The sequence below is a fragment of the Thamnophis sirtalis genome, unplaced genomic scaffold (genome assembly GCF_051295495.1).
Source record: "Thamnophis sirtalis isolate CommonGarterSnake01/CBP01778 unplaced genomic scaffold, rThaSir2_p1.2 scaffold_12, whole genome shotgun sequence".
NCBI lineage: Eukaryota > Metazoa > Chordata > Lepidosauria > Squamata > Natricidae > Thamnophis > Thamnophis sirtalis.
This window is the reverse complement of record NW_028261392.1, coordinates 51006710-51032468: the sequence shown is the minus strand read 5'-3', so window position 1 is coordinate 51032468 and position 25759 is coordinate 51006710. Positions and strand designations below refer to the sequence as shown.

Below are 25759 nucleotides of genomic sequence, written 5' to 3'. Positions count from 1 at the left end.
CACTTTATAATTCTGAACAAAGGGCAAGGGGGTCGTCCACGCCGCTGCCCTGCAGATCTCCCCCAGGGAAGCCTGAGTATTCCACGCCGCAGAGGTGGCAGAGCTCCTGGTGGTATGGGCTGTAATCCCCTGTGGAACCAGCTCTTCATTGGAAAAATAGTCCATGGTGATACATTTTCTAACCCACCTGCCAATGGTAGTGACTGATACCCTCTGCCCCAGGGAGGGAGGTTGGAAAGAGAAAAAGAGACATTCTGTCTTTCTCAAATCTGATGTCCTCTGAATATAGGTTTGGAGGGCCCGCCGGACATCTAGCATGTGCCACTGCTCCTCTAATGGCCTCAATGGCGATGGACAAAAGTCCAGTAATATAATCTCCTGTGCCCGATGGAACCACGAATTGACCTTAGGGCGAAAGGAAGGATCCAGTCTGAGGACCACCCTATCCTCATAAAAGGTACACAGACCCTCCCTAATTGAAAGTGCCTGGAGTTCTGATATCCTCTGAGCAGAGGTGATGGAAGCTAAGAATGCTACTTTCAGAGAAAGAAATTGCAGAGGAATAGTACCGAGGGGCTCAAATGGGGGCTTTGTGACAAGTCCCATGTGGGGTATCTGTGCACTACAGGTGGCCTTAGATTAGATGCCCCTTTTAAAAACCTCCTAACCGCCAGGTGATGGGATAATGACTGACCCCCTCCCCAAGACAACATGGTGGACAAGGCCGCCACTTGCCACCTAGGAGTATTGGGTGATAACCCCTTGTCCAGACCTGGGGAACCAAGGCCAAAACTGGTGTTATTCTATTAGAGCACCATTCACAAAACACCCGGCAGGTAGCATTATAAATGCAATCCGTGGAGGGCCCCCTGGATGCCTGCCCTCACATTGTCAACCCCTGAAATGTGCTCAGCGGCAAGGGACAGGTTAACCTCCGTCCAGCGACCTAGCTCTTCCACCTCCCCCATTAGTTGTCTCGACCTGGTGCCCCCCTGCCTGTTCACATGGGTCTTGGCCGTAATGTTATCAGTCAGAACCAGTACATGGGTCCCCTTGATCAAGTCTATGAAGTGAAGGAGGGCAAGACGCATGGCTCTGAGCTCAAGGAGATTAATACTCAAGGTACTTTCCTCCTCCGACCACCAGCCCTGTGCAAAATGTGCATCAAGGTGGTGCCCCAACCTCAGAGACTCGCATCAGTTGTGATCGTGATCCTGTCCTCCACCCCAAACTGACACCCTTTTTTGATCGCAGGGGACCTCCACCAACGCAAGGAGTGCCGTACCTTGCCGGACAAGGTAACCCTAGCCAGGGAAGTGCTCCTCCATTCCTTTTGGAAGGGCAGTAGGAGCCATTGAAATTCCCTGGTGTGTAGTCTGGCCCAAGGGACAATTGAGATGGCTGAAACCATCTTTCCCAGCAATTTACAAAAGGTAGCTAGTGATACCTTCTTTTCCCTCTCCACCTGAGACACTAATTGGCAGAGACTGTCTTGTCTCTCCTGAGAGAGGAAAACCTGGGTTGCCTCTGTGTCAATCCAAGCCCCCAGGTGCAAGATGTGAATGGTAGGTACAAAGTGGCTCTTATTCCTGTTAATGGAAAAAACATAGGATTCGAGGATTTGAATAGTGGTGTCGAGGTCCTTCATGGCCTTATCCCTAGAGTGTGACAATATCAAGATGTCATCTAGATAAGACATAATCCTGATGGGCACCGTTCTCAAATGGGTTGTCAGGGAGGCCAACACCTTAGTGAAAGCCCGAGGGACAGATGAGAGGCCAAAGCGTAGGGCTTTGTATTGATAATGACAGTTATCACCTGGGTCTACGTTTAGGTTTAGGTTTATTAGATTTATATGCCACCCTTCTCCCAAGGACTCAGGGCGGCATACAACATTAAAAGAAACACATAATACAAAAGTTAAAATTTTTTAAATAGAATAACCCAAACAAACCCAATAAGAATTGATAATCACTTTTTTTAAAAAAAAAATCGAATTAAAATTAACAATGACCAATAATTTATTTTGTTTTGTTCAGGCCAGGCTGGCTTGCTGGAAAAGCCAACTTTTTAGCATGCGTCGGAAGGATCGGAGGTCGAGGATTATACGAAGCTCTGGGAGCAGCTCATTCCAGAGGGAAGGCGCTCCCACGGAGAAGGCTCTCCCCCTGGGGGTCTCTAGCCGACACTGTCTGGCCAACGGCACCCTGAGGAGGCCAACTCTGTGGGATCGCACTGGATGATGGGAGGCTACCGGTGGCAGTAGGTAGTCTCGCAGATACCCTGGGCCTAAGACATGGAGTTCTTTAAAGGTCATAATTAGTATCTTGAATCGCACCCAGAAGATAACCGGCAACCAGTGCAGGCCGCCTAAAAGGGGTGTAACATGGGAGCACCTAGGTGCCCCCATGATAAGCCGCGCAGCCGCATTCTGGACCAGTTGACGCCTCCAGGTGTTCTTCAAGGGCAGCCCCATATAGAGAGTGTTACAGTAGTCTAGGTGAGAAAGGACGAGGGCATGAGTGACTGTGCACAGAGCATCCCGATCCAGGAAGGGGCGCAACTGACGTACCAGGCGAACCTGGTAAAAGCCCCCCCCCCCCCCCTGATCACGGCCATCTAAACTAAGCCACGTATTTAGGAGGATGCCCAGATTGCGGGACCTCTCTGAGGGGGCTAAAATTTCTCCCCCTATCATCAAAGATGGAACAAGATGCACAAATCGGGATGACGGAAACCACAGCCACCCCGTCTTGGAGGGATTGAGCTTGAGCCTGTTCCTCCCCATCCAGATCCGCACAGCCTCCAGGCATCGGGACATCACGTCGAGGGCATCATTTGGGTGGTTTGGGTAGAGATGAAAAGTTGGGTATCATCAACATATTGATGATACCGTACCCCAAAACCATGGATGATCTCACCCAGTGGTTTCATATATATGTTGAACAGGAGGAGTGAGAGAAACAACCCCTGGGGCACCCCACAGGTGACACGCCTCGGGGTTGATCCCTGCCCTCCAGTCAACACAAACTGCGATTGATCCGACAGGTAGGAGAACCACCGTAAAACGGTGCCCCCCACTCCCAACCCCCCGAGTCGTTGCAGTAGGATACCATGGTTGATAGTATCGAAAGTCGCTGAGAGGTCTAATAGGACCAGGACAGAGGAGCAGCCCCTGTCCCGGGCCCACTAGAGATCATCAAACAACGCGACCAATGCTGTCTCTGTTCTGTATCCGGGCCTGAAACCCGACTGAAACGGATCCAGGTAGACAGCTTCATCCAGGGAATGGGGAAGCTGACGTGCTACCGCACTCTCAACAACCTTCGCTACAAAGCGAAGGTTGGAGACCGGACGATAGTTGGCTAAAGAAGCTGGGTCCAGGGAAGGCTTCTTTAGGAGGGGCCTCACCACCGCCTCCTTCAAGGTGGTGGGAAAGAACCCCTCTCTCAACGAAGCATTGGTAATCGCCTGGAGCCAACCTCGTGTCACCTCCCGGGAAGCCGAGACTAACCAAGAGGGACACAGGTCCAGCACACAAGTGGCAGCACTGAGTCTCCCCATAATCCTGTCCATGCCCTTGGGGGTCACAGGATCAAACTCATCCCAGATGGTCTCCACAAGATTCATCCCCGTTGACTCGCCCAAATCTACCCAGTCAGAGTCCAAGCCTGTCCGGATCTGAGCAATTTTATCCTGCAGATACTGAACAAATTCTTCAGCCCTACCTTGCAAGGGGTCTTTCCCAGCTCCTTGGTTAAGTAAGGAGCGGGTCACCCTAAACAGGGCGGCTGGGCAGTTATCTGCGGACGCGATAAGAGCGGAAAAATTTTGCCGTTTTGCTGCTTTTATCGCCACTAAGTAGGATGTAATATGAATTAAAGTGTTACTAGTGTTTGATCAGATTTGGACTGGCTGGCCCTCCAACCACTCTCTAGGCATCTTTTCCAGCGTTTCATCTCCTGGAGCTCCTCAGTAAACCAGGGAGCTACCCAGGATCGACATTGGGTCAGAGGCCGCAAAGGCACAACACAATCCAAAGCCCCAGTGGCCGCTTTATCCCAGGCTTCCACTAGGGCTTCGGTCGAGTTGTGAGCAAGGGATTCAGGAAAAGTCCCACGCTCCGTCAGGAACCTTTGAGAGTCCATCAGGCGCCTGGGGCGGAACCATCTAGTAGAAACGGAGGAAACAACGGTGGTCCTGGAGGATAGGTATATGCAAATATACCTCTGTCAAGTTGATAGAAGTGAGATAGTCACCCTGTCGGACCCCTTCTAAAATTGACTGCAAGGAGTGCATTTTAAACTGTCAGTATTTCAAATATTTATTAAGACGTTTCAAATCTAAAATAGCCCTCCAACCCCCCAAGGACTTGGGGATAACAAAAGCACAGAATAAGAACCCAGATGACGTTGGTCGACTGGCACCGGTTGGATGGCCTCAAAAGATGCCGGATGGCCGAGCTCATTAAGAGCTGTTGCTGTCTATTACTAGAGACTGGGGACCTAATGAAAAAACGTGGAGGGAATGAAAGGAACTCAAGGGCTAAACCTGCCCTAACTGTAGTGATGACCCAACGGTCAGAAGTGGTGGCCTCCCACATTTCCGCAGTGTATTAACCTCTCACCAATGTGGAACTGGTTGCGAGGTAGCTCAAGGCCTGCGGCAGAAGCAATTCCCCCTGCCACAAAAGGGCCGCTTGGACTGATTGCCCCACTGCTGGTGGTACAACTGTTGCCTTTGGCATTGTCCAAAGCCACCCTGTTGTCTAAAATTGGAGGGACCATAATCCTGATTCCTAAAGGAGCCCCCATAATCCTGCTGTCTAGCTCCCTGTCATCTGGGGTAGGGTCCCGGGCGATACGGCCCTTTCTTGTAATTTGTGGGCAAGACCTTACGCTTGTCTTTTCCCTCTATTAGGAATGGTGTGAGGGAATCCCCGAACAGGTCCCCCTCTTTGTATGGTTCTGAAGCCAGACGCCCCTTGTGATGGAAGTCAATTTGCCACAGGCGCAGCCACAGGAGTCTGTGGGAGGCAACAGATGATGCCATGGCCCGAGAGGCAAATCTGATGGCACTCAGGATGGCATCAGCCAAAAACTGCACCGCAGCTATGACCTTATTCAGGTCCTGGTGTGCCCTGGAATCCCCAGCTGGGATTCTCTCCTGCAGTTACTGCAACCAACACAGGATACAGTGAGAAAAAAAGGAAGCTGCTGCTGAAGCCTGGACTGCCCAAGCAGCCACTTGGTGGCCCCACTGGAGAGTTTGATCGGCCTTCTTCTCCTCAGGTTTTAGGACCTCTTCCTGGAACCTGGGTAATGTAGTATTAGAGTGAAGGGCCAAAATCAGTGCATTGACCGTCAGCCATAGCAACAGTTTGTCAAGGCCCTCTGCCATGTTGTAAAAGCACCTGTCAGAGCTCGACAGGGCCAGGCCTGATGTTGGTGTAGCCCATTGTCTCTGGATGGCATCCATAAACAACTGGGGAGCAGGGATGGTGTCCATCTCCAGTTTATGCTCAGTAAACCATGTGCTGGCTGACTTGGTGGCTCCAGAGGTTGAGGAAGCCTCCACCTGTCCCCCCATATCGGCTGCAGTGATTGCCTTGGAAAGCAGAGGTTTGAACAGAGCCAGCAGAAAGAGGCCTAAGGCATCCGGCTTGTCGGGGCTTGAACCCCTCCTCCTCAGACATCTCGGCCTCCCTGATCTCCCCATCCTCTGAGGCTGGGGAGCAACTGCGATGGGGGTGCTGAGGTGATTGGTCCGCCCCCAGGTTGGGAACAAGATCACTGTGGACACGAGCCAGGGTGGCTGGTAGTGGTGTTGGGGCACTCATTGTTGCTGCAATCCACCCACAATCCCCTGCTTAATGGCCTCTGCAATGAAGGACTGGTAATCTAGCAGCATAGTGAGGGTCGGGTACTCAGGGCCTAGGCCGGCAGCTGTGGACGTAAATGTGGCCTCCACATGTCTGCTAGGTAGGTGAGGCTCCATCGGGGCTGGTGGTGCAGATTGCCCCCAGAGCCCTGAAGTATTAATAGGCAGCATTGGGCTAAATGGGCCAGGCCCAGAATCCAACTACAGAGGAGGCCCAGTCTTGGTCTGAGGGGTAGTCTCTTTGTCTGCTGACTTAAGAGGTCTTTTTAGACTTGGAGCCCTTGCTGGGTGATTTAGAGTCCTTAGAACTCTTATCATGTGGCTTAGTTGTACTTCTGCCCTGGAATGAGGCAGGCAAGGCCAGGGGATCAGGCCCTTCAGCTACCAACAGCAACCCCCCCAATACCATCTTTCTCCATGCCAGGGAAATGGTCTGCTTCACTGCTGTCTGCCATTGGAATAACCGTTATTTTCAAAATGGCGACCGTGGCAAATTTCCCCTTTCAAAATGGCCACTGGCACTCTTTCTAGGCTTCTGAGAGGCTCCTCAGGCCAATGCAACTGCATGCACCTTTAATTGCCACCTGCAAGCCTGCAGGGCGCGAAAACAGTTCAAAGGGGACCATTTGCCTTCCCACGGCATCGGCATGACTTTCCCCAGAGCTGTGGCGGTTCCTGCAGGCTATTCGGTCGGGAGATGCCAGTCAAGTGTCTGCAGCCACACAAAGAATGCTGCACAATCAGCTGCACACAGCAGGTGGGGGATACTGTCCCGGGGATCGCAGCGTGCAATATGAAGATTCAGGGCTGGCTTGTCAGCGCACGACTCCCCCCTGCACCTGCAGCTCGAGGTTGAGTAGAATAGCCTCAATGAGCCTCTCTCGGAGAGCCCCAAGGCTCCTGCTGGCCAATTAGTTTGGCTCTGATGTCACCAGCCCACTCTTTCTCCACAATTGCTCACAGCCAAATCTGAGATTCAATAAAAAGAAAGTCGCTCAAATACTGGAAACACTAGATAACATGACTGTCCAGAGTGGACTGAGTTGGAAGCTGGGTGGAGTCACTCATAGGGACGGGTTATATAGGTGGTTAATTAATTAGTAATCAGACTCAGTCCAATCAGAGAATGGACATTGTTAACCCATACATGGATGCTATCTCCATCTCTATTGAGAAAAAACCCTTCTCTTTACTTTGAAGTTTGAAGTTTTGTTTTATTTATATGCCGCCCTATTCCCTGCAGGGACTCAGGGCGGTGAACAACTGGCCAGACAAAGCACAGAACAAAGGCTCTTTTTTTCTTCTTCTCTCTCCCCCTCCCCACTCTTTCATTGCTTCAACCTTTTTTTCCTAACAATTTAAAATCTATGTCTCTAGGGATCAGTTTAACAGTTGCAATTACCTCAAGGGCACACAAAGACTTAGACAAACACACAAACAAAAACAAGGAGGAAAAAGAGAGGAAAACAACTCTCAGGTTTGCACACACACACACACTGGTCATTCCCACCATAAATCACAGTTAAATTAGGACAGCACAAATCTTAACAAAAATAACACATGGTTGCATGGAAGAGAGAGAGAGAGAAACAAACAAACAAACCCTAAAACCTCCAACATTTCCCCTTTTCTTTTAAGTACCTTTATTTAGCCAAATTGATTTTCCAGCTTCATTTTGTCCCTGAGCAAAGCCCACTTCTTACATATCGTTCTTGCTCTTCATTTTTTTTTTTCATTCCAGCTAGGACAGGCATTTGCTGATTGTCCCATGCCTCAAGCAGATCTCCTAGGGGAGTCCTAACTGTCACTTTTGAACTGCTGTTTCCCATGTTCCCTCTCAGATGTGGGGCTCACTTTGGTTCAGTCAAGTACAAAAAGGAAAAAAAACTTCTGCCTTGCGGGTTTTGGAGAAAAAAAAGCATTTGGGGGAGACTCTGGTTTCCTTTGCAGAGTACGTACACTCCCCTCAAAGGGAATACAAGCAAATTTGCAGACCCCTCATGGGTCCAGGAGGACCCGCCGCTTTCCCTTTAAGTAGTGAGTACTGGAACCTCTTTTACTACCACAGGTTTTCAGATCTGCTGACCCCTATGCAGTGAGTACTGGCACCTTCTAACACAGGGCTTTGTTTGACTCCCCAGCTGGTTACCCAAAGTTCAACTTTCATTCATTTTCCATTCCATTTTTACACACTCTCTCATTTCCCTAACAGAAGGTCCTGTGCTCTAACCTAAACCCTATACTTTCCAGGCTCTCTTGGTAAAACACACAGAACAAGCAAGATCCAGCTGTGATTGGGAGAAGGGTCATCTCACTCACACACACAGGCATACACACCTTTCCCATGCTTTTCTGGGCTAAAAATTTTAAATTTAGTGGTACTCACCTTCTTTCCAAGTAGCCTTTGAGCTCAAAACTCAAAACCCCTTTAAGACCTATGTTCCAAATGGCCAAGGTCCAGGAAAACTCACCCACAGAATCAATGGGTCTGCTTCCAGCAAGGGAGGCTTACCCGGGCCAGGTCCATTGGTTAGGTTAGCTTGGAGTCCCATCTGGATCACTAAATTGTTGGAAAATTGTCCATCTGGGTTCAGTTCCAAGTGGGGAGAAAGACAGTGGAAATATGGAAGCTGCTTGGAAAGATGGTTTAATGGTGGACAGGACCACATGGTTTGAGATCCTGGGCAAAAGAAAAAGGGAGAGAGAGATTTATACCCTCTCTCGGGAATCACCTTGGAACTGTCTGTTCCTGTGTAAGAAATGTATTCTGATTGGTTGTCAGACTCCCATGCCCCCTCAAGACCTTGTAGTGTCTTGAGTCCCATGCTTGGTTGAATCTTGCTGGGTGATGTAATCTCCCCAGATGCCATATAATATTCTGCCTTTTCAATATTTCCTAGAATATTTCATTCTTCTAGGAGATGGGTGGATGGGTGGTAACTTCCTACAATAGAAACTTACTTTCTAGGTCTATAACCATATTGTATGAGATTTCTTGAGACACCCTGAAACCACACTAGACTCGAGCAGTAGAATACAACAAATAATAGCACGGAGAATGTAGAAAATACTGTTGTCAATGACCCTGTCATTCATTATGGATGATGGTCTCACTGGTGGTAAATTGCTTGGGCTGGCACAGAAACCACTCTGCTTAGCAGTAAGGTAGAGTCTGAGAGATATATCTGCAAATAATCAACATTGCTAACAGAAGAATTTCTTTTGGTATTCTTAATGCAAAGGCTGGAAAGTTGAAGAGAAACTCCAGTATAGTCCCAGGCACTAAAGAAAACATGCATATTTATTTGTGCATAATTGGGCTCTGTAGCACTTCAAATTAAAAGAAGGACACTGTCTACAACTTCTTAAAACACTGTGTCACTTCTCAGGATCAAATGTCTGCCCTCTGCACTTGCAGCAAAATCCTGAGAAAAAGCATATATTAGTATAAATAACCAGGATAAAAGTTTACAGTTGATACTTGTACTATTCATGAGAGAACAACCTTACCTTGTTTTCATCGATAATGCAAAGGAAACTTCAAATTTTACTAGAGAGAGTAAGTACCACTTGGATTGATCAAACATTTGAACTGGGAATTAGAAGCCTATAAAGAACATATCTGGCCAGGAATTTGAAATGAGAAATGGTCACTTTGACAGTTGGTACTGTTAATTAGTGAATGTTGGCAACATTGGGAATGGATTTGTACCTGAAAGGATGCTGAATTGAGAGAGAACTTGGTTGGAAAAATACTGATGAGCTAGAATCATCAACAACAGCAAACAACGCTAAGATGTCCCTGAGGGGCGATAGAGATTGAAGTAGTAGCCCTGCCAAAAGGCTTCCGGGTGAGGTCTTGCTTTGCTTTGAAGGCTGAAGCCACAGAACAGAAAAGGCCAAGTACAGAGGGCAAGAGCTATCTGGACCAATTCTTCTGGATTGGGCAAGGGAACAGTATGCAAGATCTGCATGTAGTTAACACCAGTTTAAAATAGGAAAGGTAATGCTTTTGGGATAAATACTTCCCCTATTAAACATGCTAATTTTGTTCCTCTAGAAAGTTTATTTCCAATGGTAATGTCAAGCTGTATCTTTGTCCCCAAAGCAGATTACTACAGGTCTTCTGGATTAAATCCAGGATTTATTTTGGACTCTAAGGCTTAAAAAATATTAAGTGTTGTTTGGGAGCTTAATTAAAACTGTGCCATGGAATTTCAGAATAACAAACTATATATTTTAATAAAAGGCAAAACAGGAGCACTTTATAGGTGGCAAAGTGCAGGTGTATCTGCCAGAGTTGTGGGAAGCTGTAAATAGCTCTTGTTGTCATCTACTTTACAAACATTAAATCATCAGCTTATCAAAGGTATTGTTCATCTTACTATTATCTAACTGGCTATAAAGAAGCAAGAATGAAAAAGCAAATTAAAGATTTATTTTTATGCTTTCTTTCTGAAAACACCAAGACAGTGACTGAGCAGCTCCGAAAGGTTCAGTGAGTAATGAAGAATAAGAAACAAGGTCCATCGGAGTTTTTCCAAAAATCTGGGAACTAACAGAGGACAGGAAGCACAAATCTTGCAGTCCTAGACTAATTCCACAGTTAAATCTATATCCTAATTCCCATGTTTAAAGTACAGAATTAAGAACTCTGGGGTTAAGACTCAATTATGATTAATGCTGCTATAAATGATGAATATAGACCTATTCTATGGTGATTTCAGTAATAGTGTAGAATGGGCAATATTTTCTGTATTTAAAAAAGCTTGTCAGACCTCATTCTTTTAGTCTACCTGCACTTGAGATTTAAATATGTTCATTTTTGTTTTGCTTTGAGGTCCTTTGTGCAACATTTTGCAGGGAAAAACATTTTGCAGGGAAATATGGTACATTGTTACTCTAAATTACGATGTGTCATTAGACATGTGGCAATAAATAGATCACCATATAAAATTAGGGGTATTGGATTTATTTTGTTCCAGCAGAGTGAGTAATCTGACAAGAATAGAAAAACATTGCCGATATGACAATCTGACACTTGTGACAGCCATGTGGAACTATAAATTTTGCCCTCTAGTTGTTTACAGACTGACTTTTAAGCCAAGGACAAAGAGCAACCTGTACTTAGAAGAACTAAAGAGGATGCTCAATGTAGGCAGGGTTAAAAACTCTCACGATGGAACATTTTTTTCCACAAAGCCAGAGTCCCCTGGAGCCATGTTATTACATGAAAATTGTTACAAGAAGACTTTAAGTTCTCTCATTAAACTGAAAAATCATCTCCTGAGGGCTTTGAAGGGGAAACTTTTGCAAATGTCAATGACACAAATCCCAGAAGCAAAATTTAAGAGGTGGTTTCAAAACAAATCCATTTTTCAGATTCTGCCCTGGTGGTTTGTGAACACCTGAATGCAAAAAGTGACCAATAAGACGAGAATATATCATAGATAGATTGCTTCAATTTTAGAGGGAGTATGTTACACTTCAACAAATTAACTGATTATTGTAATAGTGACATTGCACAAATCTGATTCTGCATGGCTATCTAGTAACTGCAATAAAAAAATCCAACCCATTGCCACAACCAAATAATTCACTGCAAGATTACAGACAATCTGGAAATGAAGCATAGTATTTTATTCAGCTATGTACTTACTTGTGTGGTGTAGAAAAAAAAAATCTTAGTAAAAAAAAGATGAAAAGGACTTATTGTTTTGCACTGCTACTTTCTGAGGCTTTTTCATTCTATGATAAGTAGAGTAAAAGGGTTAATGACTGGTAGTCCATAATCTGAACATTTTCAGCTTTAGTGGAGTGAATGTATATTTGGAAAGTGGAAAATTAAAGGTGCATTTTCCTTCCTTTTTATCTGTTAACTTTACTTCTACATCCCTGTATCTTGGACCCTTAAAGGTTTACAGTGTTTTTTAATCCTCTCTTTCAAAACTAAAACTAGAAAGGTACACCCAGCTGGACTGTTCTGAATATGTGGATATTACTGCCCAATTTTTGGATGGCCACATTTGCTCCTGTTACATGCACCACCAACTAAATATTTACTTTAAATGTTTAAAAGTGTGGATAAACAGAGAGTATGTTGCGAATATTTGAAAATGCATAGCTATTAGTTAGCAATGATGATGGTATTACCTAAATGTGACAGCCTAGGCTTGTGACAATGCACAAAATTCATTTAGGTTTGTCAATACTCTTTCATGTTGACCCTTGTCAAATGTGGCACACTCTACAGTATATATTAAATGTTCCAATACATTAACTATAAATACTGTATATTTATAAATATAGATATGCAGGGCTTGATGGTTTTTATAGTTCTTTTATAGCACAATGTAAAAAATGGTTACATTTTTAATGTAATGGTTACACTACAATGGTGGTCACAGGGTTGGAAAAGGTCAGTTTACATTCCAATTCCAAAGAAAGGCAATGCCAAAGAATGTTCAAACTACCAGACCATTGCACTCATTTCACATGCTAGTAAAGTTGTGCTCAAAATCCTACATGCTAGGCTCCAGTATATGGATTGAGAACTACCAGAAGTACAGGCAGAATTTTTAAGATGATGTTGGATAACCATTTGTCTGAAGTGGTGTAGGGTTTCTTCCCTAGGCAGGGGATTAGACTAGAGGAACTCCCCAAGGTCCCTTCCAACTCTGTTATTCCATTCTATTCTAATTACAAAGAGGCTAAGAAACTAGAGATCAAATTGATAACATATGCTGGATCATGGAGAAAGCTAAACATCTACTTCTGCTTCATTGACTATGCTAAAGCCTTTAATTGTGTGGATCACAACAAATTGTGGCAAGTTCTTAAACAGATGGGAGTACCAGACCATCTTATTTGTCTCTTTAGAAGCCTATATGTGGGTTAAGAAGCAACAGTGAGAACTGAACATGGAACCACTGATTGGTTCAAAATTGGGAAAGGAGTACATCAAGGCTGTATTCTGTCACCCTGCCTATTTAACTTATATGCAGAGCACATTATGAAAAAGGCAGGGCTAGATGAATCAAAAGTTGGAATTAAGATTGTCGGGAGAAATATCAACAGCCTCAGATATGTAGATGATACCACTCTAATGGCAGAAAGTGAAGAGAAACTAAACAGTCTCTTGATGCCGGTGAAGAAGGAGAGTGCAAAAGTTGGCTTGAAACTCAACATTAAGAAAACTAAGATAATGGCATCTGGTCTTCTCAATTCCTGGCAAATAGATGGGGAAGAAATGAAGGTAGTGACAGATTTTATTTTTCTGGGCTCCAAGATCATTGCAGATGGGGACTGCAGCAAGAAATTAAAAGATGCTTGTTCCTGGGGAGGAAAGCTATGACAAATTTAGATAACATACTAAAAAGCAGAGATATCACCCTGCCAACAAAAGTGTGTATAGTCAAGGCTATGGTTTTCCCAATTGCGATGTATGGCTGTGAAAGTTGGATCATAAGGAAGGCTGAGCACCAAAGAATTGAGGCCTTTGAACTATGGTGCTGGAGAAGACTTCTGTGAGTCCTTGGACTGCAAGGTGATCAAACCGATCAGTCCTAGAGAAGAGCAATCCTGACTGCTCTTTAGAAGGCCAGATCCTGAAGGTGAAACTCAAATATTTTGGCCACCTAATGGGAAGGAAGGACTCACTAGAGAAGAGCCTAATGCTAGGAAAGATTTAAGGCAAAAGAAGAATGGGACGACAGAGAATGAGGTGGCTGGATGGAGTCACTGAAGGAGTAGGCGTGAGCTTAAATGGACTCCAGAGGATGGTAGAGGACAGGAAGGCTTGGAGGAACATTGTCCATGGGGTTGCAATGGGTTGGACATGACTTCACAACAACAACAAAAATGGTTCTAGTCATTTATAATCCTATAATTTTGGAGTGTTTTGCTATATTGGTTAGTACTCTCCAATCTACTACTTTCCAATTGTCTAGTTACAAAATCAAACATCCATTATCCTCATCGATCATTGTCATTAATTACATTGCCTGGAGCTTTACATTATGTCATATTATTGGTCACTAAGCACAATATAGTTGAGTTTCTTGAGTTTCAATCACTTTTCTAAGTCCAAAGATACTGAAGATTGGACCTGGGACCATCTGCATTCAACAATTTTCAGTGGGGGAAACAAAACAACCACCACTTCAAAAGACAAGGAGAAAAGGCAAAAAAATCTTATGTTGGCACAATGATATTGTCATATTTGCTGACATCCTAATAGCCATAATACCAGTTTTCCCGGAAAGACCTACCCAGAAAATAAGACCTAGCCTGATTTTTCATGTTACTCACAATATAAGCCCTACCCCCAAAATAAGCCCTAGTTAAGAGCATCATCAGTAGTGGATGTGGCCATCTGATGTTGCTCACATCATGAGGTGCCTGTGCAGGGAGGAAGATTTCTTCACTCCCCATACCTTTCTTTTCTCCCCAAGCAATTGCCACTTGTCTCTTTTGGCAACTGCAGAAGAGGCTGAAAGGGGAGAAGCCATCCGTTCTTCCCCAGATCAATTTCAGAAGCTGCTGCCATCACTGGTCATAAGGCCTGGCTGCTGGGATTGCTGCACCTGCTGCTGCTGGGATACTTCTCAGCCAAGGGAGGTGCTGTACTGGCCAACATGCATGGCCGCTCTTTTATGCTGTGTTTATTCTGAAGCTTTGTGCCAAGGAAAATCCACACTTTTCCCTTCCCTTCTTTCCCCCTTCCCCTATCTCCTCCAGCTGCTCTGTCTCCGCTTTTGCAGATGCTAGGGGTGGAGGCTCCCTTGCGGCGTGCAATCGAATCTTCAACTCCAACATGATTTAAATTGTTAAAATGAAATTAGTATTTTAATGTATCTATTGTACCATTTTATTCTCTTGCATGTTTTATATTGACCATTTAAAAAAGTTCCTGTGAACAATCAGAAAATTATTTTTGTTAATCAGTTTTATAAATGATGTCCACGATCCAGCTTCAGGAACAACAGGACTGAAATTTTAGTACTAATGCTAATAATAATGAAAAGGAAGAGGGTGTACAATTCCCAATAAATTTTTTAAGAATTTTAATTTCAGCAAAGGTTCATTGTCTACCTAATATTTCAAGAAATGTGTTTTATATTGTAAAGTCTCCCTGGGTGAAGTGCAATTTATTCATGTCAATTAAGTGTGAAAAAAGATTTGCATCATATATTTAAACCCATATTGCAACGCCTTTGGTTATTAGTTTGCTTGCTTCTAGGTGTTCGCTGATGCAACCAAAGTAATAACCAAAAGCCACAAAGTGACAAAATTAGTGGACCAGAGGAAAGCTGTCAATATAATTTACTTGGACTTCAGTAAGGCATTTGATAAAGTAGACCATAACCTACTACTAGATAAAATAGAAAAATGTGGGGTAGACAGCATCACCACCAGATGGATTCCTAACTGGCTGACCAACCGCACTCAATGTGTAGTCCTCAATGGAACTGCATCTACATGGAGGGAAGTATGCAGTGGGGTACCCCATGGCTCTGTTTTAGGCCTTATACTCTTCAACATCTTCATCAATAATTTGGATGAGGGGATGAATGGGGAACTCATCAAATTTGCAGATGACACCAAGCTGGCAAGAATAGCCAACACTACAGAAGATAGTCTTAAGATACAGAAGGATCTTGACAAACGTGAACATTGGGCACTATCCAACAAAATGAAATTTAATGGTGAAAAAGTAAGGTTCTGCATTTAGGCAAGAAAAACAAAATACACAGCTACAGTATAGATGGTACCTTGCTCAATAGTAGTTACTGTGAGTGGGATCTTGGAATCCTAGTGGACAACCATTTAAATATGAGCCAGCAGTGTGCAGCAGCTGTCAAAAAAGCCAACACAGTTGTAGGCTACATAAACAGGGATAGAATCAAGATCATGTGAAGTGTTAATACCACTGTATAATGCCTTGGTAAGACCACGCTTGGAATACAGCATTCAGTTTTGGTCGCCACAATGTAAAAAAGATGTGAAGACTCTAGAAAGAGTGCAGAGAAGAGCAACAAAGATGATTAGGGGACTGGGGGCTAAAACATATGAAGAACGGTTGCAGGAACTGGGTATGTGTAGTTTAATGAAAAGAAGGACTAAGGGAGACATGATAGCAGTGTTCCAATATCTCAGGGGCTGCCACAAAGAATAGGGATTCAAGCTGTTCTCCAAAGCACCTGAGGGCAGGACAAGAAGCAATGGGTGGAAACTAATCAAGGAGAGAAGCAACATAGAAATAAGGAGACATTTCCTGACAGTTAGAACAATTAAACAGTGGAACAATTTGCCTCCAGAAGTTGTGAACATTGTGAATTTATATGCTAGCAAAGGCTGTTACCCAGAACCACTTGAATTCATGAAAAATGGGTCTTTTTTGCTAAAAGTGTTTAAATTCAGGTGGTTAATAACTCTGTATATCTATATTTTTGAAACCGAAACATGTATATGTTGCCAAAAACACAGGAAGTAAACTACAGTAAATATTGTCAAGTTGTTTTCCTTAAAATTTCTGGCCTTTAGCAAGTAAATTGGGATCCAGTTCTAGTAAATATGTGATAAATAGGAATATGAACAAATCCTTGTATTAAAGATGAATTATAAAAAGCTTATTCCGAGGAAGAAAAGATGAACCATAGTTGTTGGTTAATGGAATCAATCATCTTAGACAAATAGCTTGAAATGACAAAAACAATTGATTTACTTTTACTGCCAGAGGTGCTTGTGGAATTATCTGTTGTTGTGCCAAAATAACTTCACTGACTTGATCCCTGTCCACCTTGATTTAAGTGGAATACAGCTCTTGTCTCCCGAGCAGCAAAATATCTATGAACACCAGAACCTGCAGATCTCAGGGTAGTATTCTGAGAATTATAGGCTGAAAATTTAGATTGAATATCTTGGTAGTAATACAAAAGTGTGTAAATAAGCAAAGGAAAACAAAACAATGCTTTAAAAATGAATTTACTGTCATAGGTTATAAAGAATTCAGCCTATATTTGATACTAAACTGCTCAGTCTTGCCATAATAATTGGGCTGTTGTTTTAATTTTGGTTTTAACCTTTGACAGAAGATCCAAAATTGGCATAATCAAGTGAGCAGATTTAATAATCTGACCACAGACAATATGTTTACTTTCATCATTTGATAAAGATTTCTAATCAAACAGAGGGATCCTAGTGGCAGGCGACTCTTGTTAATGTTAGAAGGTCAATTATGGGAATTGACGGTCAACATATCTGAAGCCTGATCTAGGTTTCTTTAAAAGAAGAAATGAGAGAAAATACTTGTTTGCTTTTAGATCCACAGGAAAACAAAATAAAAAGCATCTAAGTCAATTGCTCCCCTTCAAACCTCTTATATCAGATATAGCTGATCAAAAATGCAAATTGTTTTTCAAAAAAAAAAAAGAATTCCAAGTAGGGTACTATGAAGCAAATCTGAAGTAAGCATTATAAAACAGATAGATAGATAGATAGATAGATAGATAGATAGATAGATAGATAGATAGATAGATAGATGATAGATAGATAGATGATAGATAGATAGATAGATAGATAGATAGATAGATAGATAGATAGATAGATAGATAGATAGATAGATAGATATGGACGGACAGGCAGGCAGGCAGGCAGGCAGACGTTACACAAGGTGATTACTTTCAAAGTCAAATTATCAAATTATCTCTCTTATATGTTTGTGGCAATTATGCTCCCTTTGTTGTCCAAGCTAGATTATAGGAAAGAAGATGCTAATACCCTAAAATGAATTTCAAACAAGAAACAAACTAAATTGCCATCTCACCCTTACTGACCATACAATAGTTGCTTCAAACAGCAGCAACAGCAAAAAGTTTTCTGGTCACACAATAGTGAATTCTAACAGTTTGGTTCAACTGTGAAGCTACTGCTCAGAAATTATATTGAGATTCCATTTTTTAAATAAATATATTATTGTACTAAGCATACACTAATTAATAAGTAAGATGTAAATTCTACTTAACACAATGAGACCTCTGAGTAAGTATGCATACAGATAGTCCCTGACTTATGTTCACAATTGGGAATGAAATTTATGTGACTGGAAATGATTTTACAACCATTTTTACTGTGGTTATTAAGTGAATCAAGCAGTCATTTAGTGACTCTGTTTTCTCCAATCAACTTTGCTTGTCCAAAGGTTGTAAATCACAATCACAACTGCAAGATGCTGCAACCACTGTAAATGTGAATTGGTTGCAAAATGCCTGAATTACAATCACATGTCTTTGAGGGGGGGTTAATTTTGAGGAAGGGTCATAAGCCACTTTTTCTGAAACTTTAAAAAGTTGTTAAACAGTCATAAGTCAAGGACCATCTGTAATAAGAAATATGATTGTTCATTAAAAAAACCCAATTGTTGTAACTATTAGAACAACCATGTCAGGAGAAATGGTAACTTGATAGATTTGCCACAAAATTGATGCTTTTTTTAGCATTTTGCCTAACAAAAAATAGAATCAGCTGCCAAGAAGTTACCCCCAAATATTTGCAAGCAAAGGTGTAAAATGTATCTCAATATTATATTGTCATATGAAGATTTTAAAAAGTAATTACATTAACTTAGGCCCAAAACCAAAATAAATGCAGAAGAATTTCTTCACTCCTGAATCTTCAAACAATTAGCAATAAATACATAGAAATATTTAAAATGAAGTCAGAAATAACAGTCAGCATTCCAGAATTGCTCATGATAGTCCTACACATGATTTCATGGTCTTTTATTTAACACTGGAGGATAAGCAGCAGAACTACCTTGATCTGGAAGAGCTTTCTTTCAATGGCTGATATAGTTTAGCTGCTGTTCCCATGCATTTTCACTTCTCTGCCAAGTCTGATTCATTACTTCAAAAATAGTTCTTTCTTACTTCCCAAGATCAACATCCATCAACAGGAAACTGACCTGAATCAAAACTTTTGGACCAATAGTGCAATTTGTCAATCAGATAAAAACACAATGGCTTGACATCTAAAAAGTGGGGAGATGAATTTTTCCTTTTAAAATTTAAAACACTGGGGGGTGGGGAAGCAAGACATTAGTAACTTCAGGTTTTGGTAAACTAAATGGCTGATTATTGGAATATATACTAAATATAAATTAGTGGTGGGTTTCAATTTTTTTAGAACCTATTCTGTAGGTTTGGCCTGTTTTGTGGGTGTGGCTTGGTGGTCATGTGACCAGGTGGGAGTGGCTTGGCAGTCATGTGACCGGGTGGGAGTGGCTTGGCAATCATGTGACTGGGTTGGAGTGGCTTGGCAGTCATGTGACCAGGTGGGAGTAGCCAACTTGATGTCACTCACCAGGAGATATCATGATTGGGTAAATTGTGCTGAAGCTCACTTAACAATGCTCTTGCTTAGCAACCAAAATTTTGGGCTCAATTGTAGTGATAAGTCAAGGACTATCTCTGCCTTCCTTTGTATGGCTGCCTTGTCCTAGTAAACCCCTTCTCCTTTCTGATAATTTTCCTCTCTTTTAGAGGCACCAAAATAATCCAGACAATGTAAGCTTTCCTGCTGCAGCAGGGGGTTGGACTAGATGACCCCCTAGTAGCCTTCTAGTCCTAAATTGCTGTGCTGTTTTTCTTTCTTTCTGCTAACAAAGAAACCTGCCTGAGGCTCATTCCACATTCCTGTCAGATAGAGATAATGACCCTAGAGAAAGTTTGGCTCCATTCACAAGCAGGGAATCATCCAAACACTTTTAGAAACACAAAGCCCATATTGCATAAACCCCAAAACTTCAGAAGCATAAAACCATATAACATATAACCATATAACAAATTTGTTGTTCCCTGCAGCTGTCAATTTAAAGGTATAAGCATTAGGACTTGAGGACTTTAACTCCCAGAACTCCACAGCCAGGCATGCTCAGTTCTGATTTAAAGCAACAGCATTTGTTTTTCTCCTTTGTGAAAGAATTTTCCTTTTTTTCTTTTTCTTCTCCCTTCCCCTCCTTCCTCCCTCCCCCCCTCTCAAATACAAACACACACACACAGAAGTTGGATTGGATTATCTCTCCTGCCACTTTCCTTCTCTCACTCTTTCAAACGCACGCATGCACGCACGCGCGCGTGCACACACACACACACACAAGTTGGATTGGATATCTCTCCCAATGGCTTGAAAGTAGCTCCTCTGCCATCCCTCCCCCCATTCCCCTGCTGCCTTCCTCAAACTTTCCCCATTGCAAATGCAGCATGCTGTCTGGGTGGGAAATGTCTGGAACATAATAAAGCTCACCCACTCACCTCCTGCTGGCAGGCTGGGGTGAGAGGAGAGGCAGAGAAGCTGGAGGGGAGCCAATCGGAGCTTTCCGAAAGAACAGGGCTCTCCCTCCCCAGTCTAGTTTGATTGCAGGCGGAGCCACTTTGCCTTTTCAAACCTGTAGTGAGTGAAGCTGGGCTGGATTTTGCCTATCTTTAACCAGCTGTCAGGGGAGGGGGAATGACCTCTTCCCCAGGCCCCCATCCATTTCTCCCCACCACTTTATAGCTGGATAAAGCTATGTGAAAATCCAGCCCACCTTCACTGACTACAGGTTTGAAAAGGCAACGTGGCTTCACCTGCAATCAAACTACACTTGGGGAGGGCGAGCACGAGCGAGCACTGAGGAGACCACAGGAGGAGGCAGCACACACCCCAGCCCCGATCTTTCAGAAGGCTCCAATCAGCTCCCTTCTGGTTTCTCTGACTCTCCTCTCACCCCAGACTGCCAGCAGGAGGTGAGTGGGTGGGCTTTATTGCATTCTAGGCATTTCCCACCTGGACAGCATGCTGCATTTGCAATGGGGGAAGTGTTTGGGGAAGGCAGCAGGGGAATGGTGTGGGGGGGATGGCAGAGGAGCTGTTTTCAAGCCATTGGGAGAGATGTCCAATCCAAATTCTGTGTGTGCGCGCACCCAGCTCACTGACTGCAGGCTGCCTCAAACTACACAGGGGAGGGAGGGAGAGAGGGAAAGAGCATAAGCGAGCCAGGGCCCTTCCCTCCAGCCTTTGCCCAAAGCCCAGCACCGCACCAGGAGGATGAAGTTTGAATTCCTTCCCCCCCTCCGACCCACACATACCTTTTCCAATTGCTTCAAAGAGGGCTTCAACACTGCTCTTGGCTCGGCTCCTCTGAAGAAGCCCCGCCCTCACTTCCTTCTCTTTGAGAAACACCTTGCAAATGGGGGCAGGGCAGAGGAGCATACTGGTATGAGGGTGTGGCCATGCCGCCGTGGAACAGATATGCAAAAGTACGGCAAATTTCAGGCACCAGTACGCCTGTAGTGGTGGGTAGTAGGCGGAAGCCATCTCTGAGATAAATATATTAAATAGAGAATGGACAGCTATATTTAATCTTAATAATATTATAAATAAATTTCTATTTGGACCATCTTACCTAAAGGAACCTCTTTTCACAAGTGTAGCAGAATCCTATGGGTGTTATTTACATGTAAATTCTACATTGTTCCATGTGGTTTACTCTCCAACCAATAGTATTAGTTATGATAATTTGTTCATATCTTTCTTTGCTATGTTCTTTGCATAATTCAGCATCATTTTGCTGCAACCTATCTGTCTCTACTTGCTTAAGTCCAACCTACAGCATCTTTCAGACTTAGGCCATACATTTGATAGAACATGGCACTAATTTATTAAACCAATTAAACCAAGCTTTTAGATAATTAAGCCTACAGAACAAGAGGTAACATTTTATGTGCCTGACGACTTCAATGATTTCAAGAGCTGATGGTATTGAAATAATAATGGTGCATAGTTGACTATTATTAATTTAACAACAACAGTTTTGGATTATGTTGAATATGATGCAATTTTCAACTAATCAATTTTCTTTTCAATAATTAATGATTTTATTACAATTTTGTTTATTTGAGAAAAGATAGTTATTATCGCTATAATTGTAATTGAGATTCTAGAGATAGCATACAAGAAAAAAATGTCACTAGACATTGGTTTGCAGCGTATTTCAGAGTAAATATAAGCACTGATATTTCTGAGACTTTTCCTAGTTGACAATTTATATATATATATATATATATATATATATATATATATATATATATATATATATATATATATATATATATATATATATATATAAAATAATTTGTGTGTGTGTCTGTGTGTGTGTCTGTGTGTGTGTGTGTGTGTGTGTGTGTGTGTGTGTGTATGTATGTATGTATGTATGTATGTATTTAGTGTCACAACCCCTGGTATGCCCAAATATGGGAGGAAGTCTACTGCTTCCATTCTCTGTCTATCGGCTTGTCACAAGAGACCATCCAAACAAAAACCCATTATTTTTTACTGTTGCCTTTGTTACATTTGTGTTGTATTTGTGCTGATAAATAAATAAAGGGAGACTAGTATAGATCTATTTCAAGCTATTTAGCTCTCATCAGCTAACCATACCCACAGGTTCTAATCCCAGTAAGGGTATGGCTAGCTGATGAGAGCTAAATAGCTTGAAATAGATCTATACTAGTCTCCCTTTATTTATCAGCACAAATACAACACACATACACACACACAGAGAGACAATCAATCAATCTGTAAAGGCTGATATCATGGATTCCATTGCAAGTTTTTTTAGTGGAACTGGCAGGACTCTATGAATATGTATTTTCTCATTGCAAGAGATACTAAAGGTCCAATGATTGTTATTACTTTGCAGTATGTCATCAAAGCTTATCAAAACATTGTTTAATGCTAAAAAGTAAATGTGGACGCTCAAAGCCATCTCTCTCTCCTCTCTCCATCCATCCATCTATCTAAACTTCCTTTCTTTTCATCAACTTGATCTCCATGCATTCTCCTTTCTTTTCATTCACTTGATCTCCATTCCATCCATGCATTTTTTCATGTTTTTATCTCAAACCTGTACTGAGAAGTATGCTACAGTTGTAAAACAATAGACAATATTGACAAAAATATTGCAATAGGCAGGACCTACAGTTCAGGAACAATTCAGTAAAATTTCTTGCATTACATTACACAGTAAATAACTACACAAAGAAACTACATATAAACAATAATTTCTTCTGATTTCAAATTTTGTATATGTAAAAGTAGCATGTAGCAGTTTTCAAAATGATGTGGATGCTATGAAAGAAATCTTTTGGAAATAAAACAGCTCCTTTATTTAATTTTCAATTAACTTGTATATCCATTGTAATCAAAGAATCGTCTTGAGTAAGTTAAGAGTAACCTACAAGTGTTACCCATCAATGTTGAAGTTTAGGTTGCACTCCAAATTAGCAAAAGTGGTTGTCACTAACTTGTAGGAGAGGGTCAAAAGGCAGAGAGAGAGAGAAATGCCATTCTTTCATTCACAAAATCTTCCTCTCTCCCTCTTTATCACCTCTGAAAAGGAGAAGGAATCTGTACAGGTATTTTCCTCTGCAACCCATAGTTAACCCAACTGTTGCAGAACTATGAACTGCAGATCAGAGCTACATGACTGATATTCCATTGACAGTTACCTCTACACCTTTTTAAGGATCCATGCAGGAAGGCAAAGAAAGGATTTCAGCAGGGGTGGAGAAGAAAGAGGTGACTCATCAGGAACAGCTGGTCCTTACCTTTAAGATCAGATCCGTATGATGTTGGTCCAGCATGTTCGCCTTGACAAAGGATGTGATGATGACTCTGCCGTATCTCCCTGGGGTCTGCAGATCGGAATACAGCCGGTGCTTGGACCGGTTCACCGGGAAGAGGCTATTGACTAGGTTCCTCTCGATCTTGGCCAGGCTGTGTTTGGGGGCCAGCAGGTGTTCCACGCTCTCCTCGATCTGGTACTTGCTGAAACTGGCCCCCAGCAAGATGGAGATGAGCACGGGCGCAGAGGCAAAGAAGACCGGGTGGCTGGCAACGAAGTGGCCGAGTCTGGCGAAAGACGTTCTCAGCCCTCTGTGCAAAACCTGCCGCAACATTCTAGTGCAGAAGCAGCTCAGGAGGGCGAGGTGCGCACGACGGAATCTGAAGCTCTCCCAGAGCCCAGGCAAAACCATTGGGGAGCCCAGGCAGGCGGGAGCTTCCCTTGTGGGCTGAAATTGACCGAGCAGGTAACCCGCACTCCCCCTTTCTGCGCGGTGAGTGCTAAAGCTCTTCGCCTCCCTCCAGGCTGCCGAAGGGAGTTTCCCGGCGCCCCATTGTCTGACTTTAAACAACAACAGAGATTCCGAAAGGGAAAAGGGCGTGAACAAAAATAAAATAAAAAACAAAAAATAAAAATAAAAACTCGAGGGTGGGGTTGTTGGTAAGCGAGGAAAACAAGATCTTATTGATGGCAAAATCTATTTATTTTCTCCACTTATGGTGGCAGCTCTTTCTGCCAAACCAAGTGGGTGGGTAAGGATTGTTTACCCAGGAAAGATATGGAGGAATACAGAAAGGGCGGGGGGGTGTCGGTAGACACACTTGCTGACTAACTCAGTTAAGCACAGAACAGAGCTCCTGAGACCCTGGGGCTACGGCTGACTACATCTGCAAAACTGAATGGTTGGCTTTCCTCCCCCACCCGCGCCTCTAATCGAGGCCAGGAAAGAGACTCGCCCCTTCCTCAGCCACAATCCCGAGAGTGGGAGAGATTTGCCGTTTCAAAGCCCTCGCCGCCGCCAACACCACTAAGGCTGCGCCGGAGTTCAGGGGCAGTTTCTTTGCCGGCTTTTTCATGACAGTTATTAAGCTGTACGAGAGGCTGGTGGCTCAGAACGGGCGACTAGGCAGAAGAGCGCCTTCTCGCCCCATCTTCCCAGGCTCATTTCCGGCACTGGGATCTGGAGGGTCGCACCGAATTAATATTAAACAAGATAACACAACCCCTTTCCTCCCACAGTGTAGACAATTTAGCTGGAAATCCCGGCTGCTGACTGTCAATTACCGGTGGCCAATCCTTTAATCGGAGCTTCCTTGTTCGCTCGGGGTTGCAGTTTCAATGAAACTATCGCGCAACTAGGATGGCTGTAATTGTTATTACTTTAAAAAACGACCGGACCCTCCTTCAGGTGAGATCCATGTCAGCGCCGCCGGCATGTCCCATCCAAGCGAAATAGCTGCTGCCCATCAATGTCGGAAGATCAGCAAGGAAAAGGGGCGAGCGAACTACCAACCGATTCCTGACGCATGGCAAAGTTTTCGAGTCTCACCTTTGAAGCAATCCTCGAAGAAGCCTGTTTGGGAGAGGTGGACTTATTCGCACGCAAGCGAACGTGGCTCCCATTGTTTTCCGACCGGAGCAGCGCAGAGATACAGTTTTGTGTATTTCATTGGTTTCAAGCGATTGCTCTTCTTTGTCAACGCATAGTGAGGATTCGGCGGTTTAAATGCCAAGAATCAGAAACGTCTCGGCAATTCCACGAATTCCCCTCTCTTACTTCCCTCCCACTTGCTACGTCTGTCTGTCCGTCTGCTGCTCCCCCCCCCTTCTTCTTTTCGCACCGATTCTGTCTGCCTCTCTCTTTCGATGCGACGTGGGTTCAATGGTCTTGCTGCTGCGAGAGAAGACACTGCCCAATCCCTTGCCTAAATGGGCATGTGCGAATGCTTTGCACATGCTCATTAACACAGTGACGCCGCACAGAAGCCGGTGCCCTTAATACTTTGCCCGGAGATTGCCTAAAATCCCCGCTTTTCTCTCCAAGAAAAAAGGTGCTATCAGACAGATTGGAAATTAGTATTTGGGCAGATGAGCGCTTCTGTACGCCGTTCAAAAGCAAAGCAGTAGAAATGGGTCTTGAGAATTGCCAAACAAGTAATACTGTTGTTACTACTACTACTACTACTACTACTACTACTACTACTACTACTACTA

General features: G+C 43.3%; 1 protein-coding gene across 1 annotated transcript in view; it reads right to left on the bottom strand.

Annotated features, from left to right (window-relative positions):
- The window catches only part of PTCHD1 (patched domain containing 1), a 115843-nt gene extending 90298 nt beyond the window's left edge, over positions 1-25545 (bottom strand). The window contains exon 1 of the mRNA XM_014070100.2: positions 23529-25545. Coding sequence (XP_013925575.1) covers positions 23529-23957 — 429 coding nt within the window. The 5' untranslated portion in view covers positions 23958-25545. The remainder of the gene's footprint in view (positions 1-23528) is intronic.
- Positions 25546-25759: the final 214 nt, after the last annotated feature.